At 32.5% G+C, this 27,495-nt stretch overlaps 2 protein-coding genes and 1 long non-coding RNA gene across 12 annotated transcripts in view; 2 read left to right on the top strand and 1 right to left on the bottom strand.

The window, feature by feature from the left end:
* The window catches only part of LOC106687759 (rhodanese domain-containing protein CG4456), a 15,095-nt gene extending 14,772 nt beyond the window's left edge, over positions 1-323 (top strand). For all 9 annotated transcript variants that reach the window (XM_024362065.2, XM_067046974.1, XM_067046975.1 and 6 more), the window contains one exon: positions 92-323. Coding sequence is in view for 2 of the 9 variants with exons in the window: in XM_014431812.3 (XP_014287298.1) it covers positions 92-250 (159 nt within the window). In the remaining 7 variants the exon portion in view is untranslated. The remainder of the gene's footprint in view (positions 1-91) is intronic.
* Positions 324-2,707: 2,384 nt separating this feature from the next.
* Positions 2,708-26,231, top strand: LOC106687758 (uncharacterized). Of its 2 annotated transcripts, XR_010843284.1 has the most exons (8): positions 2,708-2,891; positions 2,963-3,124; positions 9,087-9,278; positions 9,416-9,532; positions 11,226-11,424; positions 17,955-18,146; positions 19,413-19,538; positions 25,973-26,231. XR_010843284.1 is itself a non-coding variant. In XM_014431805.2 (4 exons), exons 1-4 carry the CDS (start codon positions 15,607-15,609, stop codon positions 26,174-26,176), a joined length of 669 nt encoding a protein of 222 aa, XP_014287291.1. In that variant the 5' UTR covers positions 15,435-15,606; the 3' UTR covers positions 26,177-26,231. The 2 variants fall into 2 exon arrangements, 1 of the variants encoding a protein (XP_014287291.1); XM_014431805.2 differs by lacking the exons at positions 2,708-2,891; positions 2,963-3,124; positions 9,087-9,278; positions 9,416-9,532; positions 11,226-11,424 and adding an exon at positions 15,435-15,753.
* LOC136795665 (uncharacterized) lies at positions 13,934-21,658 on the bottom strand. Its single transcript, XR_010843296.1, has 3 exons — positions 21,596-21,658; positions 16,807-16,950; positions 13,934-14,054 (listed from the first exon to the last, which is right to left on the bottom strand). It is a non-coding gene; the product is annotated as an uncharacterized lncRNA (long non-coding RNA).
* Positions 26,232-27,495: the final 1,264 nt, after the last annotated feature.

Here is a 27,495-nt window from a genome sequence, read left to right as displayed (position 1 = left end):
AGAGTTTATATATATATATATAAACATAAGTTACGGAACTTTTGACAACCTTGTTCTAATTATGATTTCTCAAATTAAGATTTTTTTCTAGGTAGACTTGAAGAAGCAGCTACGGAGGTTCTATGGCACAGACTTTGTGGAAATCATACGAGTTGAAGTGCATGGATCATGCAGGCTCCGTAGAATATACGCATCATATGATTCCCTGGCTGATTTGCAAATACCAATTGATTCAAGAATTTTGCAGTAACATTATAAATAGACGCAGCAGCATTGTCCGTTTTGAATACTATTGATAGTAATTAAAGATGTAATGACAAAAATGATTGAAATTATTCTCATAGAGGAACCCATTTGTTCTCCCTAATATATTTATAAATGTTGTATCATTAAGATTGGGTTAAATCCTGGTTATGGCAGTTCATTATATTGTATGTAGTTACCAAACTAAAAAGTGAGTATCTCATTCCTCCTTAGTTTGTGGGAAAACCTGCCGGCTGAGTTAGCTACTGATCAGAACACCTTCTTACATATCTGTACTTCCCATTCAAATACTGAATCAAGATCTTCAATTAGTTACAATTGTATAGGTAATCCTAGATTTGGTGAAATCTATTCTTGCTTATAAAGTTGATACGTTTACGCAGATACTCTTTGGTTTATTAATAAAATTTCATTTTTCCAGTTTATGTATTAAATCATTTGTAAAATTATATGAAATTTTTCAATTCATATATTTCACCAATGACAATAACAAATAATTTGTTTTATTTTTTAGCGTACTTCGGATATAAGTTTTTGTTTACTTAAAACAACTTATTTTTCCATTGTTAAATACAATTTTACCATGAAGCAGACAGAATGATCTTTCCATTTTTCGATGAACTTATATAACCTACCTCAAAGTGAAAATCAGGGCCTGTGTACTTCTCAAGATTTTAAATCCATATTGCTCCTCTTCGATCTAGCAGTCGACTACTCCTCTTATCCTTGCTTCTAGGATTCTTGAATAGAGCTTGCAATACAGAGAATACGCCACGGATGCAGCCTAAGCCCCTACTTTTCACATTGGTTCTGGATCTCAGGCGCTTTAAATCTAGACATAAGAACCTTCAGCCTTCGTTTTTCACAAACCTCGCCATATGTATATAAAACTTAAGTATCAGTGAAAGGAAAATGTTAAAAAAGAGAAGATGGAATAAGATCTAACACACTTGGACTGCTGTAAAATACTGGATAACAGCTGACTGTAACTTATATATAAATTACATTATATACATTATTATTTTACGCGAAACAGCCCTTAAGGACTACGCAACTGTTTTTAGGTAAGAAAAAAAAAAGAAAAACTAACGAATGTTACTGGAACCACACTATTTGAAAACTTTCACGCATTTCGGAATTAATTAAAATAATTGTATCACCTGAAAATTGGTATTACTTATTTAATTAACTGAAAATGGCAATTTAGATTTTTTTATAATTTATTTATTGATATTTACAAATGTATAATAATATATACAACCAGTAAATTAGATGTTATTCATACAACGGCATGTGGAGTATCTACCCATTGATAGAACTCCATAATTTAGATTTAAAATAACTAACGTTAAGGGGAAGTTTCCAATAGTTCTCAGGAATGTTACCGCCGGTTCAAGCACATTTGGAGAATGAGAGAGTTTTATCCCCCTCCCAATTTCTGGCATATGGGGTGCGGCAGAAGTTGGGTAGTGGGCTGGGGTTTTGTGCACGCCACAGCTCCCAAAAATCAACATTTTTTTCTTCTTTTATAAATTACATTAAGAACAATTACAATGTCAGGAGGGTTCCTTTTTATAATTATTGGGAAAAATTATTTCTGTGGTGCAGCCCAGCGTTCGGTTGAGTGCCTTACTGATGGACCTTGTCAACTTGTCCACTGTCTCCTGTAGTGATCAGCCTGGCCCAGCTTTCCTGATCTCAGTCTGGGTCAGCTTTCTCATCTTCCGGTGGCTTTGTAATGTCGAGCGGTCAAGCCCTTCTCATTGAGAAATGAGTGGGGCCCACCACCACCTTCCATCTGTAAATGAAATCCCTGAAGAAGGGATGTGAGTGGAGAGACTGGCACAAAACAAGTTCTTAGTGCCTCCTTTCTGCTTGGTTTATATATGCAGGCACAAGGCATCGGAGCGGAATGGAGATGACCCTAATTTTGAGTATCTTGAAGTCAAGATACACAGTTTGTAAAAAAAAAAAAAAAATAATAAAATAAAAAATATTTTCAGCTTCATGATAATATAACGTTTGGCAATTGACTGTACCTACTGTAAACATTGCGCGCTTAGAGAAATTATTGTAGCCATGTCATTATTAAATGTGGATCACCGAAAAAAGAAAAAGATTACATAGAAGACATACTGGTAAACATAAACAACGCAAAGATAAATATGCGCTACTATGTTTACAATAAAACACATGTTTATAATAATTATTAGGTTATTTTTATTCCAGCGATTTCTCTATCTTGCCGTTGCTTCTATCTACTGAAGTATAAATGGAAACAATAGGAGACCATCTCTAATAAAAAATAACATTACAAAACATTCGATGCATCTATCTTTATTTATATACGAGTTAAATTTTCTATTTTGAACAACAATTTAAATAGATAAAAATGGAATGTTTAAGTCGATTTAAGGACCTTCTTGTATCGTTCAAGTCTGTTAAAAGAAAAGTTGGAAAATATTTTTTGTTTGCTATTTTACGAATTTGTTAAATCACAACTTGTCAGGAAACCAAATTAGCTCTTGTGGTCACAAAGATGTACACTACACACAAAGACGTAAAGGATTTTTGTATTGCATATATTTTGAAATATTATTAATTTCCAGTTAACCTTAACATGTCAGGTATTTAAAAATAAAATTCGGTACAATCATTAAAAATCAATAATAGATTGAATTATAATTTTATTTAATAGTTATAGGCAACATGTGAGAGGAGACCATTGTTTTAAATATGTTTAAGAAATAACCTACAACTAAGGCGTTGAAGGGAAATGTACAGGAATGTTTTTCAGAAGGGACTGGTTACCGTGTTCTACAGCTGTGGGAGTAGGCCTTTGGCCGAATGGAAACAGTATGTAAGTGGGGCAGATAATATGTACTAAGATCAGATAATTCTAATAATAATAATTTCCTAAGTTATATAAAATTTATAATTGTTTACCCTAAAGTAAATGTTGTCATTATAAAAAAGTTTATCGAATTGGGATATCATGCTGTTAAACTAAGTTCAACAGGTGTAAAGTATTTAAAAATATTAATATAAAAAACTATAAGACTATAAACGCAAAGTATACCCTTGTTATACGGTAATATTTACCTGGTATATATATATATCATTTCCCTGTAAGAAGTATGTAGGTATAGAGACAGCTCTTATTAAAAATCTATTATCTTTTTATCAACACTCCTCCATATGAGGGTATGTATAATTGGGTATAATTAAAACATCGAATTTGTTTTCCAAAGGTGTAATGTTCACCAATTTGTGCAATATAAAATTAGTGCTATTTGCTTTTCTATGATTCGAATTCCTGTCGAGGTTTGATAGAATTCGGAGCTAGGGAAAACATTATGTATGCCATTGCTCGACAATCCGGTCGCTACTTATAAAAAAACCATTAAAATATGAAACTGAAAGGTTGGTTATGACTTATATTACCTCTAGTCACAATTAAACCTATTTTGTGGAGAAGCCGGTATCCGGTAAACTGTCCATAAGATAATCTTTTCAGCACGGGAAGGAAACCATAAGAGTGCGAATGACTACTTTCTGTGTACCAAGGAAGTCAGAAGATTCTTCACAGACATCAAAGTAATCCAAGGTGCGGAAATTGGAAGTTCAAGCTCTTCTGGCGAAAAATCAAGGCTCTGAGGAGCAGAAAGATGAAACCAGTAAGGAATAGAAAGAATGAGAGGGGAGAGGAGAGTTAGTGTCGGAGGAAAAATAAGTACTGGAGATATGGCGTAGGTACTACTCAAGACATTTTGAAGGCATTCAGGAAGCAAGTGATGTTCTCGAATCATGGGGAAAACGCTGAGAGAATGTGTCCAAAATGACAGGATCAGGGAGGAGCTAAAGATAAGACCAGTGCTGAAAACTCTGGAGAGGAAGCAGCTGAGGTGATACGGGCATGTCTGCCGGATGGATCACCACAGAGATCCAATCAAAATACTGGAGGTGAGGCCAGTGGGGAGAAGACCTGGAGGGCGACCCAGAACCTCATGCGCCAGCCATTGGTTCAAGAAGAAAGCATTGGAAGGTGTAGAGGGAAGACTCTGGAAGAAATGAAGGTCCTTGTAAGTGATTGGAACGAATGGAACCGATGGTTGGATCATCCCCACGCTAAAAGGAATATGAATGAAAAACTATTTGAAAAAATGAACAAAATAAATAGAAAGAGTTGATTTAATTTTATATGGATATATATATATATATATATATATTTTTTAACCAAAAAAACTCTACTAATATAAATTTTCGGCAAAGCCTTTGTAAAAGTAATTATACCTCATTTACTATTAAGCTTTATTTCACTATTCATAACTTTAGTTCTACATTTTATCTCTTTTTACTATACTATTAATTTTTATTCAATTGATATATATTTATATCCCTTTAGTTTACTGCGATCCTCGCTTTTAAATAAATCTTTTCTCTGAACTCTCTCTATTATATTATAATTATTCTATCATATTTTACAATGTTTGAATTATTTAGTTCTAATAAAGCCCTGCAAATAGAGGCAAAACGATGGTTACTGACAAATAGTTTCCTATTTTTTTTATTGCCACTCGGATTGTCTTCATACAATCTATTACTTATGGCCAACAATTAATAATCGAAATAAAAATTCAATATATAAACTTCTGGAACATTTATTAAGACAATTTTGAAGCAAAATTTCTCTTAAGAAGTTTTTAGTAAATGTTTTAAAAATAAATGGCGGCTTAAACTGTTTCAAAAAGAACCCATCAAAAGGTATAAGTTAGAATAAGAAATTTTTCAAAATAATAATGCAAAATTATTTTGGGCTCCTTGGAGATACACTGAAATAAATAGACAATTGATACAACAGAAAAGAACTTAGAAAGATGTGAGGATGCTTGGAGGTGCGATCAGCAAAGATACACAAATAAATAAAAATTGTTTATTTGTGCCTAAGAAAGTATTTATTCTTAGAACTTAGAATGTATTACAAGATAGAATGAAGTTATTTACTGCTAGTAGACTAATTATTTTGATTACACAACTCTGCTTCATCAAATTGTTGCAAAGGCCAAGGACCTCCCTCGAGGGCCCTGTTAAATAAAGTGTTGTCCTTTATACTCCGTTTCCCACACTACACTCTGTCAGGTCCCAAAACAAAGACCCTTCAAGCTGCTCTCCCAATGTTTACTACAGCCGCTTAATCACTCAACACTCAGTTAACAATCAACCTTTGAACGCAACCATCTGTACATATGTATACATACACATATACATGTGTTCATCTAATTCGATATTAACTCAGTAAGACATTATATTTATCACAACTTCATGACGAGTTAGGTTGAATAAGATGAGAGTTTCAAATAATAATAATAATTTATTCTGGGTCGAATCATATAAAGACGAATAATTATACAAAAAATAAAAACTGGGCTTTAGTTTCTGAGAGTAGATAATAAATCTGGTGCAGTGCGCATATAACACAACCTTCACTTACCATCCTACTTACGTACCCAAGTGTAGTATAGATTAGAAGGTTCCCGTGATGTTGTTACATTTTTTTTTTGCGATTTATTGCTTATAATTAGAAGAGTGAACGGTATAGTATGGTCTCATAAATTTTGATGAAAATCGGTTCAACGCATCTCCAACTGTTTCGTCCTATGGGGCCTGGCAGAGTTACCGTTCATATATGGATCCTACTGTTAACCGGATACTGATTCTCTATGAGCTTGCCTTAATTGTTTCTAAGGGTTAAATACAAGTTATAACCAACTTTTTAGTTCCGAATTTTAAATTTTTTTTAAGGATATACTTTATAAATAAATCTATTGAGATTGATACTATTGAGTATTGATAAGAAAATAATTTTGGCTGACATGATCAAGAAACGTTTGCAATAAAAACTCAAGAGGTACTTGAGAGTCGCAGTAATTGGTGAAACGTCAATTCCTGATAAAGAATGGTTTATTTTATCAATATTTTTGAAACTTATTTAAGAATGGAAATCCTCATTTTTAAAAATATCGCAAAAACGGAATTATTATTAGTGCACATATACTTTCTACTCTTAACATTCCCCACTTCTTATTCAGTAATTAATAAGAATCGTGTGAACGCTTCAGATTTAAATTTATATTTCATGGATTTTCAGGTTCATCATCATGGCGATCGAACAAAATAATACCTAATATAATGTAGTCTTAATTTCTATAATAATAATCAATATTCTTCAACTACATGTAGATGGAAATCTATTGAAAAATGTCTCTGAGATTTTTACTACAATTGGTCTAAAATCTCAGCTTCCTTCTATATCAGAGTCAAAATTTAAAGAAAAATTACGTCTCTCAACTTTAAAGATCGAAGAAGAAAACTCAATGAATTCTCTAATCATATATAAGAAAAATCCGTGAAATCTCTAATGGATTAAAAAGTACATATGAATTCCTATGATCATAAGAAGTAGATAATAAAAATTAAGCTCAAAAAGACAATCTATCAAAGAAAGATTCAACTAGTCTAGGGGTTGTGGTAAACATTAAATATAATTTGGGCAAAGCACTAATCTTCCCATTAGGCAAGTACTAAATTGTTTCAGAAGTATTTGCTATATTGAATATGACTATTTACTCAAGTAGTCAGTCAGCCCTTCATGACCTGGGTCTGCTTAGGCCACCTCCACATTATTGAGAGAGTGACAGTTGTCATTGGAGTTCTTAGTGTACTTAAAGAAGCATAAGCTAGTTTGTGTATATTGTCATAAAGTAATCAGTGGCTATGAAAAGCCGACCTACGTTTATGAAATGATGCTCATTTCTCTTTTATAGAACTATTCTAAAAGACATCACTTTAAAGAGGCCCTTTGGATTGAAAGAAGGCGCGAAGCAGTTAATTGATGAGCCTTATCCTTCTAGAACCTAGTGGCTACTAGGCCTTAATAGAAATGAATTCCGAATATTTATGGAGTAGTATAAGATGAAACCTGTCGGAGGCTCTTCTACACAGAAGATAATATCTAAAGCAATTACAGATAGATTTCTGGGCTGCGACATAAGGAAGAAAAAAGTAGATAATAAACAAGATTAGATACTTATATATATTGCCCTGAAATATAACTTCCGAAGCACTAAAAAACAAAAAAAAAGTATCAGAATTTGTACGGATGAAAGAATTAAAAAAATGAATAACTTTAAGCGAAACGTTTATGGTGTATTGTGATTGTCAAACTTTTAAATATAAATCTTCAGTGAAAACACGCGGTCCGAAACGTTGTCAAATTTTAGACGTTTTAACTTTTAAAAAATTATTGAAATTGACCTACCAGACTTCCTAAAGAGAAAATCTAGTATTTTTTACTGAACTGGACGTTTTTGTCTGAACCGGACACTCTGGAACTCTCTCCTCAACATGCTACACACCCTATCCAAAATATTACAAGTAGCTTAAGTATGTAAACTTAAGATAATAAATTTTTACCCAACTATGGCGTCCAGTGGCAGTGTCGTCCAGAGCAAGTAGACTTATATCAGGAAATTTACAACTACAAACCATTTAAAATGAATGAATTTAAGGTTTTTTTTATTGTGTTTCTTATGTTTAAAAAATGCCTACTTAAAGATTCCACTTTTGTTTAGTCCAATAAAAATTATTTATTTTAGAGAATAATGCTGTATTTTTCAAGTGCTAATATTGTTTGATGACGTTGAAATAATAAATATAAATGACAATAGGTGGCACTCACAAAGTGCTCGGGAGTGACGAATCCACCCTATGAAAACCACGTCATTAAACGCGCGATGTATATCCCAAGCATCGCGCGAGGCCTTGGCCCTCCACGGTCTGTCGCGCCAAAAATAATAAGTCTCTGCATGGAAGATTCCATAGCCAACTGAACGAAGCCTCCATAGACAAAGAAATATCAGTTAAATGGATAAAAGCAGGAAGGCTATTCTCCTAGCCAGAGGTATTTGTGGTTGCTATTCAAGATCAAGTGATTGCAAATAGATCATATAGGAAGTATGTGCTAAAAGACGCAACAGCATCGGATAAGTGTCGATTATGCTCGGTAGCACTGGAGTCAATCCATCATATCACAGGTGGATGTGGAATGTTGGCTGGTACTGAATATGTATAGAGGCACAACAAGGTGGCCAAAATTTTGCATCAGGCTCTAGCAAATAAGTACAAGTTAATTGATGTTAAGAGCTCAAGTACTACAAGTACCACCCAAATAGACTCCTCCAAAAAGGTCTTCTCAAGCTCTATTGGGATGAATCAATAATTACGGATCTAAGAAAAAAGAAAGCAGAACTTATTGATGTTGGAATCCCAAACGATAATAATATAAGCTCCACTGTGGGAGAAAAACTAAGGAAATTCCTGATATTTGAATGGCGATTGAATTGAAGGAACTGTATCACTTGGAGAGAGTTACAACTACTCCAATCATTATATCCACAGTAGCAGGCCTGAATGGTTTGGGAGTGTCTATTGATATGTTAAGAGAAGCTGAACAGTCGGTTCTCCTAGACACAGCACGTATATTGCGAAAGGTTTTAAATATTTGAAAAAAGAAAATAAATAATCAAAATATGAAGGTGTTGGACTGCTAGGTCTCCCACCTCAGATAATCAATCTGCAATAGCGAGAAAAACAAAACCGAAAAATAAAAATAATAATAATACTGTATTTTTCAAGAGCTATATAATAAAATACTGTATTGTTTGTTGATGTTCAATATCACTGAAATATATTAAAGTTATTACAAATAGTCAGTTCTATATTCTTGTATGAAATATATAATCACTCAGTTTTATTCTTTTTAGGTAAAAACTGGATTTTTGCGACGCATCACAGACGAACACATCAGATCCCTAGTATTGGAGATAATGAGCGTAAACATCGTGAATACCTACATCACCACGCCTCCCGATCCCAACGAATCTCTCGGGATCAAACTACCTTTCCTCGTTATGATATTGAAAAACCTCGCTAAATATTTTTCTTTTGAAATAATGGTACATTATTTTTTTTTTTTAAATTAGTACCCTACAAAAAATATTTTCATAATTAATTTTTCGCAATGCAATAGGAAATATTTCTTAATATTTTACAAACCAAGAGAAACTTTCAATAAAATGTCAATTATTTTTAGATATTGGACGACAGAGATATGAAAAGGCGGTTCCGGGTTTCGAACTACCAAACTAGATCCAGAATCGGGCCTTTTTGTTGTAACATGCCCATTGGTTTGAACCCTGGGTGGAATCAGGTAATGTTTGGAGCCATAAAACTATTCGGTATTTTAGCGATCTTAATTGAGATTAATGATCATCTTTAGTTTTTATTTTCACTTACCAATTATATAGTAGAGGAAGAATGTATTGCAATTGTGGAAAAATCAAATTTTGCAAATGCCTGAGATGTTATAGGCCTGAGGTTTTAGGTTTTGAGAGGGATAAGATAGAGAGGACACTTTATTTATATGAAGTAACAAGGAGTGCCATCTACTAACAAAAGAAAATACTAGATTTGGTGCCACTTGGAACGAAAAAGGCTAACCAGAACTGATTGGATTGCTAATACCGGACTGTTTGGACCTTAAGACTCTACTGGAAACGTTCTCACTCAGATACAAGCCATGGGCCAGAGATGTCCAGCTAAGCAAGAAACAGAGAGTGGCACAGGAGGTACCCAGCATGGAGGTCGGCACACCCATTGGGAGTTGAAAATCTCAAAACAGCTGACCCATCTCAATATGGGCTTCTAATCGTTGACACTAAGTAAGAGGGCATCTTTCATCTTCTAATTAACATGAAGAGGTGACACATCATTATTATCATCTCATCTCAGCAATATAACTTCACCAACAATCTAAATTCACTTTAAATCTCTAAAAATATTATATTAACGATAGCTTGCGCCCCCCTCTTTACAACTTATTTCAATTTATATTATATATTACAATATATTACTTTATTTTTTAGCTATGATTTTTGTTAAAACTAAACCCCTTTTGCAATGGATTACTTTAAGTTGATTCAGTCACTACTCTACCAAAAACTGGAATATGGACTTTTTGACCAAAACAAGCACCTTTTGTTAAAATCAACCGGAAGTATTATTTTATAGGATCGATTTCACATACTTTTCCAGTTTTCTCGAAAACGTCTCTAACGATTTTGATTAAACTCAACATATCAATATACAATAAAAATCGACTTTAGTGTTATGTTCATTGAAATAGTCAGGCAGGGCTTAAATGACGATTTTTTTAAAAATCTTACTTTGAAGTACCTTTAATTTTGTTTATTCGAAATAATTAACCTTTTCCCATTTTTTTTTTAGTGAAAAAGTAATAAAATAAAAGCATAAATAAAACATATTCAAACACATGTTTAACTGACGGATGCTTGTACAGTTTTTCCATTTCACCAGTCTGATAACTGTTGTCATGTCCCCATAATTGTTAAATAATTACTTTTTTAATTTCGATTTGTCTTTATTTGAGCCTGGCAGTTGATAGAAAGACTAACTCCATCAAATCATTCTTATTATGTTCAATATTGATTCAATTTACGATTTAGCATACAATAGATGATTAAGAGCACAATTTAAATTTTAGTTAACAGTTAAATTTCTTTCATACTTTAGCAAAAGACAAATATTAAAATATTGGAAAGAGAAGTATTATTATTTCTATTAAATTTTGTGTTTGTTAATCTGCCAACTGATAGGATCATTAGGAAAATTAGTATGGAGAAAAATATATATTTATAGTCTCTGAGCGAATAATTTAAAAATATTTTTTTTTAACGAGCTATAATCAATTCCAACTTAAATTAAGTAGAAGTTAGGTGATGTGCACACCGCACCAGATATTTGTATACTCAATAAATAGCTTGTATATATAGATTATTCCGATATAGATAAGGGGAACGATTGACAATAGTACTAACCCACAGGTACAGTTCAATCTCGCAGAATTCACAAGACAAGCCTATGGGACAAGCTACGTAGAGACAGTACGCCTCACGATCCACGCCAACTGCAGACTGAGAAGGGTATACTTCTCGGAACGACTCTTCGATGATGAAGAACTGCCCCAGGAATATAAGCTGTATCGGCCAGAATGATCCAATGGCAGATACTGCATAGTGAAATGTATGTGTAAACAGTTGTACACCATAATACATCAGTTTATGACCAATCGAAACAATGATACTTGATTTAAATATAACAAAATATAGGCCTATGTCACTCCTGTGCTTTCAAAAGCACCCAGTAGTTCAGTGGTAATTAATTGTTTTTTTATTTACTGATTGAAATTTACAACTATATTAACTAAAAATATACATGTATACATGATGTGAATTATGTATTATTATACTAATTATGTATTGCAAAGGCAAGATTCAGATTTGTGGAGGATCTACCCATTGTAGGATCTCGTATGGATTAGGTCTCGAGGCTATTTTCTTTTCACAGGCCAGAGAGAGTGCTCTGGAGTTGAAGAGAAAGCATGGTTAAAAAAAAGTGGGTTTGGGAGTTTATTGTGGAAGGATTGATATTTGATTCTGGCTAAATTGGCAACATATGGAACATTGTGGAGATTCTGGATGATTTTGTTCGTGAAATAGTAAAGAACATTACGAGTAATTTCACAAAGCATTTTAGATTGTAAGGATTGGATACAAGAGGATTACAATGACTTTAGTGAAGCCCCAAAATTCAACTCCGTAAGTCCAAATAGGCCTTATTACAGTCATGTAAATGAGTCTTTTGTAATTAATTGGAAGTTTAGGTTTAACTGTAACAGTTTAGTGTTGTAATAGTCAGGACCCCAAAATATAGTAAATATATGTGTTCCTAAAATATTGTGGTTTTAATGATAATTTCTATGAGAAAAAAACTTTTTAGTTCGTACAAATTTGACTTTATTTAACACTAAATTTGATTATGTAAAATCCACGCTATTCACAGCTACCGTTTTAAACTATCATATTGAGTCTCTGAACTAGTTCCTGAATAAATGTATATAATTTACACGTGTAAAATAAAAAAATACAAAGCAGTTAGGAGGGAACTGTTGGATCAAATCCAAGAAATAATTTAGGATATTATGGCAACCTGTAGATTGCTTTGGAATGAACTGAAGTGAGAAATGTTTGTTATCACTATAATGATATATATAATATTATATATACGTTATTATCGTATGTTTACTGCTCAGCGTATGACTCTTCTAAAGAACTAATTAACTAGATTTGGGTAACACATTTTAATTTGACTTTCTGGAGTATCTTTTCTGTTAATAGATATATATGTATTTATCCTACTAATTTTAATGTTAAGCCAAAGTACTAAGGAAAATAATTAAATTATTTTTTATCATGTATTATTTGGAAATATTTTTATAATTTCGATGTTTTTCTTTTATTAAAAACTATTCTACAAGTATAAGTTATGTTATGTTCAGGTTTAAGAGCTGATCAATTATCCTTAAAGCTTGAATTCAATGGTTGGTAACTCCACAAACATCTTCGTCTTTGCCATTCTCTAATTTTTTTTTTTCTTTTTTCAAAACCCCTACAAAATTTTAATGGCGTATTTATAAACAATGAACTTCCTTCTTTTACTGTAGAACATCTACATTCTAAGGAGTCCTTTGGAGTGTAGTTTAGTGGTAGAACTCCCGTGAGTACTTTAGTGGTAGAACTCCTGCCTATACTTTCATTTTCTAGAAACCTTGTGCTAGGCATTTAAGGATTAGTGGTTGTTTAGCCTTTTACCAAGGTTTGCAATGGTTTAAATTGCAAACCATGTCGAAACAAAAGATATAGGTGGGCTACGCACGAACCAGACGGGCATAGAGAGCATACGATGCAGAGGAAAGAAAATTAATCAAATCCTTGATGTAATTTTCGGTCAGGATAAATTTTTTTTATTATAATAAGCGTTATTAACGTTCACTCTTGAGCGCCTGAGGGTGTGGCTGGGATCCCGGAATCCTTCCTTGCCATTCACATGTGCTTATCGGGGTTTGGTTCAGGGATCCCAGGACTGAATGTAAATGTAGTATATATGTTTGATTGTGTTCCAGATAATTTATTTTGTTTTTGATTTAATTGATTTATTTTAATTTTCTAATAAAAACAGTTTTTTTTTACTTCTTTCACTATTATCTATCTACCTAATTTCATTTTATTTTATACTTATCTTTTTATTTAATTTTTATTCTTAGTATTTATTTAATTATTCTATCTTTTACTTTCTCTCAATTTATTATCTTATATCTTATACATAATGTGATTGCAAATGTACAGTTATTATACTCATTGCCCTTGGGTGAGGCAGATTGTATTATCATATCAATAAAAATTATGGTTCAGATGTTTAATCTGTAATCTCTCAGAAGAGATAAAAATTAAAAGTTTAAAATTTTCTGTAAATATTTTTTTCATTTTTCATTAACAAGTTACTTGGACATAAGTGTTCTGGAAATAAACGTTTTTTGGCATTAAATTATCTTATTCCTTTGAAATGTCAATACATAAACCATGAAGATTTCATTTTTTGGAAGAATAATAAATCTTTGAATTTAATTATACAATAGAACATGATCTTTATTTTTTTATGTTTGTTTTTCCAAAGCAAATTGAAAAGCCTTAATTTAATTAGCTGCTAGTTTCTTTCTTGAAATGTCACTAACAAACTGTGAATTAAGAAAAGATCTTGTTTTCCCACAATTCTGTCAAAGGAGTAGCTTACTTGAGTTTTCTGTTTTTTCGTTCCTTAAAAATTGAAATAAAATGTTTTCTTCAACCTATCTTAAAGAAATCCATGTAATGGAAATGATATCTAAATAAATTAATTAAGGATCATAAATTTATGTGATGTGATTCAAAAGGAAAACGAAGCCAAAAAGAGGGGAGTTGCTCTCAGAGCTCAGGCTTACGCTGAGGTTAGTAGGAATGTCCGCTATTGTAATTTACGCTGAAACAACAGATAGTCGGTGATTGGTTCCTTCTATTTGTCCACGCCTCCGGAGTTCATTATAAGGCCCAACGTCTTGGCTTCACTTTTCCTGGCAGATTATCCCCTCCATTAAAATAATAAAGCTTAGTTTTAGGCCTTTGTTATATACTTTTACATTAAGCGTAAGAAAAAATATAAAATAATAATATATGAATATAATAAATATATAAATAATAACATAAAATTTAAAAATAATTATAAGAAAAAAATTACTTTATACCAATTCCAGGCAATTTGAACTTAAACATTCCATTAAATTATAACCATCAACACTTCTGACTAAATTGAATCACAATTTTAATTAACCGGACTACATTTCGTTGCTTGGTTTTTATTTCCGATAATAACTTTTAAAAAAATAAGTAGTAGTGTATTGAACGTACTCGAATGATATTACCGTAGCGGGGGTTACTTTTTCTAATGTTATCACGCTAAAGATAGCATCACAAAATAACCAATCTACAGTGAAGTCTATAGAATAACTCTATAAACAAATAAAATAAAATGAAATCTTAACTACAAACCTACTGTTTTGGTTGGACTAAACTTTTTTGTAAGAAATGCAAATATAACTCAGATGTTACGTTCTTTTTCCCCATTTTGATTTTACATGTTTTACCAAAAATAACCAAGAAAATAATCACTATTTATTTACCTCAAACCTCCTCCTCACCATTCTAATTTATGTTAAGTTCAGATTTTTATAAAGAAATGTATCAGATATATTCCTGTCGGAGATATTAAAGCTCGAATTTAAAAAAAAATAAAATAAATAAAAGTAGTGAAAAAGCAAGGAAACATTTTGTTGGAACGATTTTTATTCTATCAAGGGATTAAAGTGGGTTGATAACTTCTTTTTTTTCAATTTGAACGTTAAAATAAAAGGTTATCATATTAGGAGTGGAATACATTAAATATACTAATAATGAAGTTTTAGCTGATAACATTAGCCTTAAATTGATGTTTGTCTGATCTTTCTAAATCATATATTTTTTGAACTATAGACGTAGTTTCGACTTCACATTACTAAAATTGGCCAGAATTATGGAAGAAAAATGGATTTGGAAGGCTTAAGGTTTTGTTTTCTCATTTATTGGTAGTGATCTACTAATAATTTTTTTTTAATCGATCAAACTGAAATATCAATAACCATATGTAGAATGTAACCTGCACTTCAGTATACACTCTTAAGATTCACGTTAGCACAATACAAACAAACACAATTTTAAACTTAAATACAAATTAAAATTCCAATAAACACCCATAAAAATCATTTTCAAAAGTAAATGTATATATTTTTTTTAACAAATGCCGACAAAGTATGTCAGAGTACTAAAAAAGAAAAATAAAGAAGAAAAAAAGGTAGAGGAGAGAGAACCAGATAAACATATTAAAAAAGTTAACACCCTACTGTGCAGCACTGATAACTACCCTCTGGTCAAATGGTCTAAATATGTAAGTTGATAAATCAAGATTTCTTTTAATTTCTCATAATTTCCGAATGATTATGGACTACGTGAGTTTATCTTTTTCTTAACTGCCATATTATGCAGAAAATGAGTAATTTACATATAATTGTTAACCTTCTCGTAATATTTATGAGTTTTTAAATGTTTATTCAATCAGTTTATTTTTTATCGATTTTTTATTAATGTTTATCATAACCTTAATGCGAAAAATGTTTAAATAAAATATTTACTTAACCTTTTAGATAATACGGGCTCGTGGGTCTTCCAAAGTAATCCATATTATTTGTTATGAATAGTGTATATTTAAGGTGCACATGTCTTCACTCCTTAATATTCCTCTTCTTCCTTCTTCATCTGGGCTTTAACAGTTTAGCCCTCACTTTGGAAGAACTACTTCTTTCCTTATTATTTAGGAATTCACAGGAAAATACTATTTCCTGTCATTCATTTACAAAGGCTGAGGATTATGAATAGTTCTTACGAGTAGAATATCTCCGAAATGGTTTTCCACAGACTATAATTATGTTGTTTTTGTACTATATTCACCTGTTACTGTATATTTCACCAAGACATGAAATACATGTATTACTGGAAGTATTGTTCAAGATACACGAATAGCCTCGTACCTATCTATGTGGGATTTTAACCCACTAAAACCACCTCCCTACACCTGTTCACTTCTCTCCAAGGGCTCACCATTAAGCAATTCTTTATGGAGGAAAATGACTCGTTGTCGCCTTATGGTTTTCTTCGTATAGTTTTCATGTTAGTTACTCCTTTCCGCTATTAACCTCTTAAGGACAACTTTGGCGAATTTCTTCACTGCTGCCCAATGTTGGTCTGAGCACACTAAGTTCTCTGGTGTGATGCTACTTTCACTGGGACCTCCAACGTTAGGCATAAGGCGTGACAATAAGGATGCTTCTTTAGCAGATTTGGCGCTGATTCACTCCATTTAAACATTAAACTGGATAAGTGCATCAGTAATGACTCCTAGGTATTTTAAACAAGACTGAGAATAAATTTCGTGCCAACTTACTGAGGCAGTGATGGTCTTGGTTTGCTTCCTGCTAGTGAATAGCGAAGCCTCGGTCTTGTGATCTGCAAATTGTAGGCCTATTGTGGACAGCCCATCTCGAACCACAGCAACAGCCTGGTTGGCACTGAGGGTAATTGTGGCTCCCTGAAAATTACGGATTTACTAATTACAGTACAATAACGTTTTCGATAAAATTGACTGACCAGAATTGGCACCTAAAAGAATTGATTTTTCCGATTTTCCAAAGAAAAACAGCGTTGAAAATTTTAGTTCAACTCGGTATGTCGATGTAACATTGAATGATCTTTAATATCAGCAACTCTTATGGCCTTTAAATTAGTCTGACAGAACTTCAATGCAGATTTTGCAAAAAAATCATCCTCTAAATAATTTTTTATTTTGTTTATGAGAAATATTTAACCGTTTCACTTGTTTGCATGTTATAAAAAATTAGTAAATCTAAACTATGAAAAGATTTGATGATTAACATAGAGGTTAAATATTTTTATCCGGTTGAAAATACATTTCCAGAAGTAAGAATAGTAGTATAGACTTATTATATACCGTTTGAAAGTCAACGATTTTAGAAAAAAAAAATATGTAACATATAAACTCATAGAAAGTAATAGAGAATGACAAAAAATCTGCGCATGGGCCAGTCTGATAACTGTAGTTATGTCGGTATAGTTATTAAATAAATACTTATTTAATTCCACTTAAGTCTACTTTTGAGCCTTTCAGTTGACAAGATAACCTCATAAAATTATTCTGAGTATTTTAAATATTGATTTTAGAATTGAATGAGTGGTTGTGAGCAGAATATAAATTTTAGGTAACTGTAATATATTTGTATTTCTACCATACTTTTGTGGGAAAAAAAATCTCAAATTTTAGTTCAATAATTGTTCTTAAAGGTATTTTTCAGAAAACTGTTAAAATTAAATGAAGTCAATCTGTCAACTTAATTACTCTTTAGGGAAATTAGTGTGGTAATAATAACAGTATTGCCATAGAGAATAACATAAAAATATCTGCGTATAAAAATATCCAAAACGTACGAGAATTAATTTCAACTTAAAGTAGTGAAGGTGAAAGTTGTATGATGCGCAATTTTTTTTTTCACAATAAAACTTCTTTATTATTATCAGGTAAAATGTGGATACGTAAAGCGTGTATCAGACTCGGAAATAGAAGGTAAAGTGATAGAGCTGTCTGGTTCAGTGACTGGAGTTTGGATCTCCTTACCGAAGGTTATAGACCAGGTCATTGGCATTACTTATCCATGGCTTTTCTTCATCATAAAGGCCATACCGGACAAACAGCTAGTCATCGACATACAGGTAAGCCAAGCAATCTTAATATAATAAATATATTTTCATATAAAATATTTTATTCAATATAATAGATTCGATAATTATAGATCGTCTAGATAGTAGACAAGACCTGAGTATGTGTGGGGTTACACACCTAAGGAAAGCCTAGTTTACCCTAAAAAAGCGATATCTTCCAGGCTGAGTGTAAAAATTATTATACCAGCGTTCGTTACATATACTTTTGGTATATTCTGAATATGCTGTAAATTCACGAAATAAATAAAAAATATGGATTTTACATTAGATATCAAGGAGAATTTACAGCTGGCATCCCAACCCGTCCTAACACTATCCTCACCACGTATGCCGATGACACATGTACATATCTATTGCCAGTGAATAATGACCCTTCCATTTTATCCCAAACCCTCCAATCCCACAACACTATCCTGGAAGAATGATGTCGAAATTACAGGATTAAAATAAATTCCACCGAATCACATTTACCCATCACATCGTCGTAAACCCATGTCTTTCTGCCCCACAGTATCCTTTAGTATTATTCCACTCATCCCTGTCGAACAGATCCGTTACTTAGGGCTACATCTGGACAAACGTCTGACATGAAATCCTCATACAAGACTGAACAGAAAACTGCTCGTCGATTCCGACTATTACAACATTTACTAGACAAATGGTCTAAAGTTCCAATCCATTACAAAAGACTGATTTACTTGCCTATAATAAGGCATGCAATCTTATCATACGGAGTTGAGCATTGAGGCTCTACTAAACAATCGAATTCCTACCAAATCCAAACTTTACAGTCCAAAATCCTTCCTAAAATTCTTAATGCTTCTTACTTTGTCACAAATCTAGTCATCCATAAGTACCTCAATAATCCCTATGTTACCGATTTGACCAGAACCAAATACCAATCCTTCCATGATAAACTTCCCAACTACCCAAACTCACTTGATTCTAACCTGGCTTCTCCTTTAATGCCTGATCATCCCCCCAAGGAGTCTAAAAAGAAGATGGCCCCGAGGTATTCTTTTCTAGTAACGTAATTGGAGTTCTATCAACGGGTAGATTCTTCACATGTTTGTATCATGTTATGTTATATCCAATAGTAATTTCACTTGTTGTATATAATTTTATACAGTTGTAAATAACAATTAATAAAATAAAGTAAAAAATAATGTAGATAAATAAATAATTTTTGTATGTAACTAAATTAATTTAAAATTATTTGTAATTTTAAAATCGTAAGTACCGTAACTGTTTTTATAGGTTATGGACAGCAATAGCATGAAACGAACTTTCAGATTCGACACGAAAACTACTCTTACAAAACTCCGCCATATGGTGGCTTGGCTGGATTTAAGCATAAAACCCGGCTACTGGAACTGTCTGGAGGTGGGCCGTTTGTTTTATCAAGTTTATCTTTGTCTTGAGAATTTTAGTAAATTAAACATGGCATGACTGTCACGTAAGTGAATCCGATGATTTTTTCGGATGTATATGCTGAAGAAGAGTTTTTATTGTAATTTTATAGAGGTATTGTTTGATATACGTATTTTATAATAGTTCAATGGTTGATTTTAATTAATGTCTACTTATAGTTTAAATGTACATGTAATTTTTGATGATATGCAATCGAAATATGAACAATATGAAAAATCGATTTCATAAACTGCATAAACGGCATTTCTGGTCAGTCGATTTATAGTTGTTCTCACACATTATTATTGATACGCCTTTGCTAAACGTTGGAGGTCCAAGTGAGAGTCACAGGAGGCTTCTTGCTACCGTTGACTCCTCAATTCTGTTATATGGAGATCCAATTTTGAAAGATGCAAATCTTACGAAATCATAAAGGAGATAATATCGTAGAGTTTATTTTTTCCCCCTATTTCCTGACTGCTGTTAAGCTTTGAGTAGCCTCAGTCTATTTCTTGTGTACTCCTCTATCCTCAGCCATTCTTCGGATTTGATCCATTGAGCTGCCCCGTTCTCTTCCGAGCCCGTCAGTGTTGTATTCATTATAGGTAGCTCCTCCGACGAGGCGCTTTCCTATTGACCTTACTTCGAGCAGCCAGCGGGCTTTTTGGCCATTTCCTATCCTACAGACATGGCCGAACCATTTCAACTGCCACTCCTGCAGGACTTCAGTAACAGACCTTACTCCCAATGCGGCACGTATGGTGTTTCTTACAAAGTCTTTTCGGGTTTTACCAGCTACTTTTCTGAGATACCTATACTACCATTTCAGTAGCGGTGATTTGGCTCGCGTGTTTCTTCAGAACCGTCCAACTTTTTGACCTATAAAGAATGTCAGGCAAGAATACACACTTGAACAAGCGTAGCTTCGTTTCTTTACTCACCTCTCGCTTGCCACTCAGTGCTAAAAATATTTGGAATAATACACCATTAGCCTTTCTTAATCTATTCATTATCTCATGGTTTATCCACCCATATCTGTAGAGTTTTATAAGCATATTAAGTGTTTTTCGAACTGTTTCCTGTGAAAAGGCGAGCGTGTAAACAGAATGCCTCTTTTTGAGCCTCCAGTTGAAAAGAGAAGTAGGAATTGTAACGTCTTCTCGTTTCAAGAGAAGAAGAGCGGAAAATAAGTCAATAGCAAGAGCGTTGGAAAGAGGAGGTTCAGGTTAATACCCGATATTAGATCGTGGTATGATCGCGGATAAGGTAAGGTAAATTTTCACGTCACCCAACTGTCTACTGTACACAAAAAGCTGTAGAACCTACCAGTATAGCCTTAAATTGGACAACAGTTGTGCAGAAAGTCCTAGAAACGAGGGCAATAGTAGAGTAAGCGTTTTTTGCTTGCATACGCTTCACAGAAGAAAGAAGTGAATTCAAGAAAGAAGAAATTGCACTCGGAACAAGATTGGGCAGGGGTGAAAAATGCATCACAGCTGTCCTTAAAAAGTAAAGGGTGCAAGACAAGGGCTATAAGTGACTAGCAAGGAGGAAACAAGAAGCACCATAGGACTGACGAATGTCCACTCTTGAAAAAATAACCAAGAAGCGGCACTCACACATTCCCTTCCATGAAGTAATGACTAACGACGGTCTCATGGAAAGGAAAGAAAAGACATAGGGAGGTGGTTTTAGTAGGTAGAAAACCTAAACACGGATGGATTCTGGCCTATACGTATCTTTTGCGGATTTTCACCGACCCTCATAAAAAAAAGAAAAGAAATAAATTGATGTTATTGTTTTTTATTTTTAATACTTAAATTACCTTTCACTTTCTGACATACATCATTTGTTGAAAAATAATTTTTTTTTTATGTCTGTCCTTTTCTTTATTTCTAAAATATTTTTACTGTGTGGACCGATAATTTCAATAGCTTTAAACTTTTCCAGGATATTTACAGAACATTTTGAAAAAAAAATTGTCCAATATATTCTTAGTTTAAGACAAACATAAGAAGCTATGTACTTACATACAAAAGTTATTCAATTAATTGTCACTGTCGGTCAAAAGGAATACTTATTAGATTGAACGGGGTTTTATAAAGTGTTCTGATACAAGGTGCTATTAGGATAACTTTTATCTTAAGCTCAAGAGGACTAGAGCTGAGTAAAGAAGAGGATTCTATGTTCGGCCTGAAATATGTTGAGGACCCTTCACAAGGAAAGGATGGTAATCTCTTGGAGTGGGTTTACTGAGGTGGAGACCTACAAATATTGAAGTTAGGAAAGGTCTTTTATTTGTTATCTGGATCATCTTATCTTTAAGTATATAAAGTGCACTAAATAAAAACACATATTTTATAAAATATTGGTCGTCGATATATATTAAATAGTAAACATTTTTCCTGCTGACTGCCAACCATTATTTTTCAGATTTTATACAGGTTCAAGAAGTACCTACATAATTATTAAATTAAGTTTGAATAGTACTAAATACAATTTTAAATAAAGATCCAGAACACATCAAACACTATCTAGGTACAGCCAATACGTTTGTGAGTATTGCATTCCGAATGAAATTTAGAAATGTTAAAAAAAACAATGATTTATTTACTTCCTACCTTCCTACAAAACGATGGTTGGAACGAGATTTATATGGAACAATCCGTTAATTTTTTATTATCTTTTGTAGTATTAAAATCGCATTTTGAATGGTTTGGACTAACGAGTAAGTTAAAATATGGTACTCAAATTTAAAAAAAAATTGCAAAGTACATAGGTCATATAGGTCAGTGTAAGTTTCTCACTATTTCTATCTTTTTCCAATCTTCTTATTTTGTTTTTTGCAAATCACATATTGTGGAAATCATCATTTTTCTCAAAACGGGGCTTTTCAGGAAATCAATTTTTGGATTAATATTACCCCACAAAAATAAGAAATTAAATATTTTGCACTCCGGTGCTGACCTAGCAACCGCAGAGACAACTTGCTTAAAACCCCTATTAATCTATTATTATGTTATGTGTAGGTGAATAACATTAAAAGAAAGAATGGTGAAGTAAATAAGGTATAAGTATAGCGCAATAAATAAGGTAGGTAACCTACTCCCTTCATTTTTTTGTTGCACCATACTTAACCAATTTTTCATTTTAATTTTATTTGCTACTACTTCTGTTGTGTATCATTTCAATACTAATTACTCTAGGTTTACATTAGCAATTCTACCACTCATTACTTTACTTGTTATGAATGAATAGAAAACTTTTAACTTGTTATTAAAAAGGTTGCTATCCATTCATATTCCTTTGGTTTATTGCGTTCCTCTTTTTGTTTTGTTTTTTTAAATAATTCTAATTTTTTACTCTTTCTATTTATATCATAATTTTATATCATATTTTATAATGTTTATATCTTGTTTTCATTTAGCCCTGATGAAGCCCTGCAAAACTGGAAAACGTTTATTACTAATACATTTTTTTTTGTGGAGCCGGGGCTCGAACTCACAACGTCTGTGTTGGTAGATAGGCGCGTTGCCACGCTGCTATCGTCACCCCCTGTATGCACATATGCATTACATTAAATAATTATTAACAAAATTTTTCTACAGCCAGTTATATTATTTAAAAACCTTTTTGTCTTAATTTTTTCTGCACACCTCGTATATAAGAACAATAATTAATAACTATAAAACAAAATAAATGTCTCAGACATTTCCTAATTATTTCGTTTAAAATAAAAAATATATAATTTTGATGATCTCAATGCAACATAAATCTAGTGGAACTATAATTATAATTACAACAATTAAATCCTAATTAAAATACATAGTTAAAAAGTCCTTTTGAACCAACATATTTATTGATGGAACTTCATTATTATTCCAGCTATTTCGATTTAACTCTTACCAAAAATATATCTAATCTACTCATTGCCTTTTACTACTTATTTTATCTACTTACTGCATTTTAACTCGGGTTATTAACCCGTAATTTTTCATACATTATCTGAATTATACGCATATCCAGAAGTAGATAAGTTTTTATTGGAAAACGAAGACTGCCAAAAGTTGCAAACAGAACTAGATTCCCGACTAAACGTAATTTTGGCGTGTAATAATAAGTACATCAAAGATTATATGTCATCATTTAACTTTCTGATTTAGAAATATAATAAATATAAAATCAGATCCTAAAGAAAATGCCGTTTCACAGAAAATCCACAAACCAAAGTATTTTATTGTGAAAGAATTTTCTGTCAGTAGTTGGAAAAAAATGGAAATCGGGTGGTTCTGAAATCATGTCCGGCTGGGAAAAATAATATTTAGAAAATTCACAAGTCTTCCACTAAACTTAAAAAACATCTATGCCTACGTGAATGAAGATAAAACCCAATCACTGATAAAACATTTCGAGAGAGCCCGTACAATCATAGGAATCCATTTATCATAACAGTAAATTTAGTAAATCTATTAGCGATTATTTAAAAATGCCATTTACTAATGTACTTCTCTTCATTTCTCAAAAAAAAAAAAACTAGGGAGCTAAAACCAATGTAAGCAATCACAAATATTCTCATTCGGTATCAGCAATTTTAATGAAAAATAATTTATTTTTAAAATGAAATATATCATATAATATTAATATATTATTACATTATTACATACTTCTCAGCCATCTGGAGAACACGAAAAACCATCGCTGTGGGAAAACAAACAAAATAACAGTATGTATTGAACCGCAGGTGATGCTTCAAATAACATTCCTATAAGCCTACGGAACATACCTTCAATAATTATAGAGAAATTAATATAATATAATAATTAATTTAAAAGAATAAATAGTCATATCAGTAAACATGATCTCATGAAAGATAAAGTTTGGTTTCATGGAAAGTAACTCCATAATTGACCACAAAATAACAAAGACAGTCGACACCATTTGTTTCATAAAGTAATTGCATCAACCGGAACTAATTATCAAAGATAAAAATGTGAAATAGAATCCTGCCAGTGAAACAATAAGATACTTTGGAATTTACCTCGACCGCCGCTATACCTGGATGCACAATGTCAACATCAAACTAACACAAAGCTACGCAAGGTTAGCAATGCTATATCCTATCCTAAATAGAAAATCCAAATTAATACCAAACAGCAATTTTTATTTTTAAAACAATTCTCAGGCCACTGCTGATGTATGGCTGTGAAGTTTTGGGAGCGGTATCCTTTACGAAAAGAAAAAAATTACAATCTTTTCAAAATTAAGTCCTAAGAATTACAGTGGATGCTCCTTAGTTTGTAAGAAATAGCCAGTTGCATCGGGAGTTAGTCAATATAGAATTACATAACAAAAAGGTTCATGAAGTTCCACTCCCATTTTCAGACAGTAAAAGGAACAGTGACCAAAAACTTGAGTAACCCAATCACAACCCGAAGACTGAAGCCCAGGCCGCTGCAAGGCGTCCTGTTATAAATTCTGTATTTATTAACTCTATTATTGTCATTACTTTTATTTTTTTTTCCCTTCGTCCTTTTTTTAATTAAATTATTTTTCCCCCCATTTGAGGAAAATTGTACGTCTTGTTAGGTCTACGTATGTCGCTATTTTTGAAAATTAAATTTACTTTTCTATCTTAAGAATTATTATTTATATCTATATAATTTATCTTAATTTTTTTATTTATAACATTGTATATAGTTAGGGTTGTCTTTTGCATGAGACTATACATACGCCCCCCTCCCCATAATCAAATGTTGAAAAAAATGTAACTCTGTAAGGTTAACAGGATCTGGTATTAAATAAAAATAAAATAATAAAAACAGTTGCATGCAAATTATTATAAATGTTTAACCAATTAACGAAAACAGGAAAGAATTCCAATTAATGGAATAAGAATAATTAACAGTTACCATAGCTACAAACAAATAACTTACATACTCAAAAAATTACAACAATATTATGCAACAAAATTATAACAAAACATGTTTTGATAAGCTAATATTGTTCGTATATTTATTATTATTTATTTATTATAAGAGAGTTTCATCTTTTTCTGTTATTATGTATATAAAGAACTTATACTTTTACGAGGGGCGAGGTTGCACAAGGATAAGGCGCAGAACTACTAATTCCAAACACCAAGGCTTCTTTTTAAATTGTTATTTTAAAAAGAATCCTTCTACTAATCACTCAATATTTTGGAAAATTTATGAATTAAATAAAAATTTATTTACATTTAACCTCATATTGGCTTAGCTTAAGAACCGGCATCCGTAATAATGTAAAATTACGATTTTGTTGATGTTAAGTTGTTAATAAAGATTTTTTATTATTATTACAAATTGATTTCACCTAAGTCATGACTTATAAATTGTCATTAATATTATTGCTAATTATGTAATTTCCAGATGGATCTGCAACATTTGGTCTCTAAGAATTATTGCACCCGTTTCACTCAGCTCTGCCGGATTCAAATCCATGGATGCTGCAAACTTCGTCGCATCTACTCAGCGTCCTGTTTCATTACACAAGAAGAACTACCTGCGGAATACAAGGTCATTCCTGTAGCGAATCTGAGCGAGCCAATTAATAAGCTCGACAGCACAAATTGAAATGATAATGATATTAATATTGTGATCATTACAATAATATATATATGTACAATAATCCGCATATTAATATTTTCAAAAATTTATCGAAACCAATTCATTGAAGTCAGTGAGTCTTCACATATTTGTTCCTGTTATCACTCATTATAACTATTATAGCATAATCGCTATTAGAAACAGGATGCATAAAAACTCAAAATGTGTACACATTTTCCAAATTCTTTAAACATTTTTTTTTTCTTTTCGTTACTAATACTTTTTATTTATTGATAGATATTACAGTCTATCACACAGTTGTGGGCAATAGGTAATAGTGATGAATGATCTCATACATACTAAAATAAAATGAAATAAATTAAAAAAAAAACTCTCTTAAAATATATACAAACAGAAGAATAAACAAAATGAACATAATCAAACTATTTGTATGAAAAATAAAATAACATAATGATAAAATAATATAGTCTCTAGTCACATTTACACTCTAATATACAATATTTACACAATCGACCTGAGGATCCCTGAGCCCACTACACCCCCACGTGTGAGGGTTAGAGCAGAGCTCAAAAGATCCCAGCGCATTCCTCTCACCGCATCACTGGTAGTGAGTCAGTGGAGGCTGAGCAAGTGCGTTAAAGCCGCAAACCCTCAACTTGAGTGGAAAATCTGTCCATTGCCAGAACTCCAATTGTCCATTTTTATTTTAATAAGTCTCTTGGCCTCTGCCGTTTCAACCTTCTAGGTGGGCTGTAGGGATTGGTGGAACTAGATAAGGTTTGAACCAAAAGAATTAGGATGGTTGGAAAGGTTTATATAGAATTTTAAGAATTTGGTTGGTATGAAATCAAGGACAAAAGGAATTATAAGTCATGGTGAAGTGTTCTGTTGGAAACGTAATAGGGTGCATTAAGGTTCTAAGGATTTTTGATTGAAAGGATTGGATACGTTTGGTGTTCGACAGTTTAGCTGTTCCCCAAAGTTCAAGTCCGTAAGTCCAGATAGGTCGGAGTATAGTCTTATAAATTAGTAGTTTGTTTTCTAGTGAGAGATAAGAGGTCTGGCTGAGCAGTCGGTATTATGGTATTATATGGCTCGGCAGTCATTGACTTTTATCCCCCATTGGTTGCACCATTGCTCAATCCGGGTGAGGTGTGTTTGGAGATTGGATGATGCTGTACAGGATCGGGATGGGAGGATAGAACAGCTGTATCATCAGCAAATGTTGCGAGGAACGTGTCTGGAGTGCTGGGAATGTCAGCAGTGAAGAGGATGTAGATGACAGGATCCAGGACACTGCCTTGGGGAACTCCTGCCTTGATGGG

This window comes from Halyomorpha halys, unplaced genomic scaffold (assembly GCF_000696795.3).
Source record: "Halyomorpha halys isolate HHAL.00 unplaced genomic scaffold, Hhal_1.1 Scaffold1007.1, whole genome shotgun sequence".
Lineage (NCBI taxonomy): Eukaryota > Metazoa > Arthropoda > Insecta > Hemiptera > Pentatomidae > Halyomorpha > Halyomorpha halys.
The sequence above is the reverse complement of the archived record's forward strand: the minus strand, read 5'-3'. Positions and strand labels throughout refer to the sequence as shown.

What these genes read in the sequence shown, in the direction of transcription:
- LOC106687758 (XM_014431805.2), top strand. Translation starts at nt 15,607, where the DNA reads ATGCCGACAAAGTATGTCAGAGTACTAAAAAAGAAAAATAAAGAAGAA. An exon ending in AGCTAGTCATCGACATACAG is followed by an intron (nt 18,147 to 19,412) that starts GTAAGCCAAGCA and finishes CTGTTTTTATAG; the next exon opens with GTTATGGACAGCAATAGCAT. An exon ending in GCTACTGGAACTGTCTGGAG is followed by an intron (nt 19,539 to 25,972) that starts GTGGGCCGTTTG and finishes TGTAATTTCCAG; the next exon opens with ATGGATCTGCAACATTTGGT.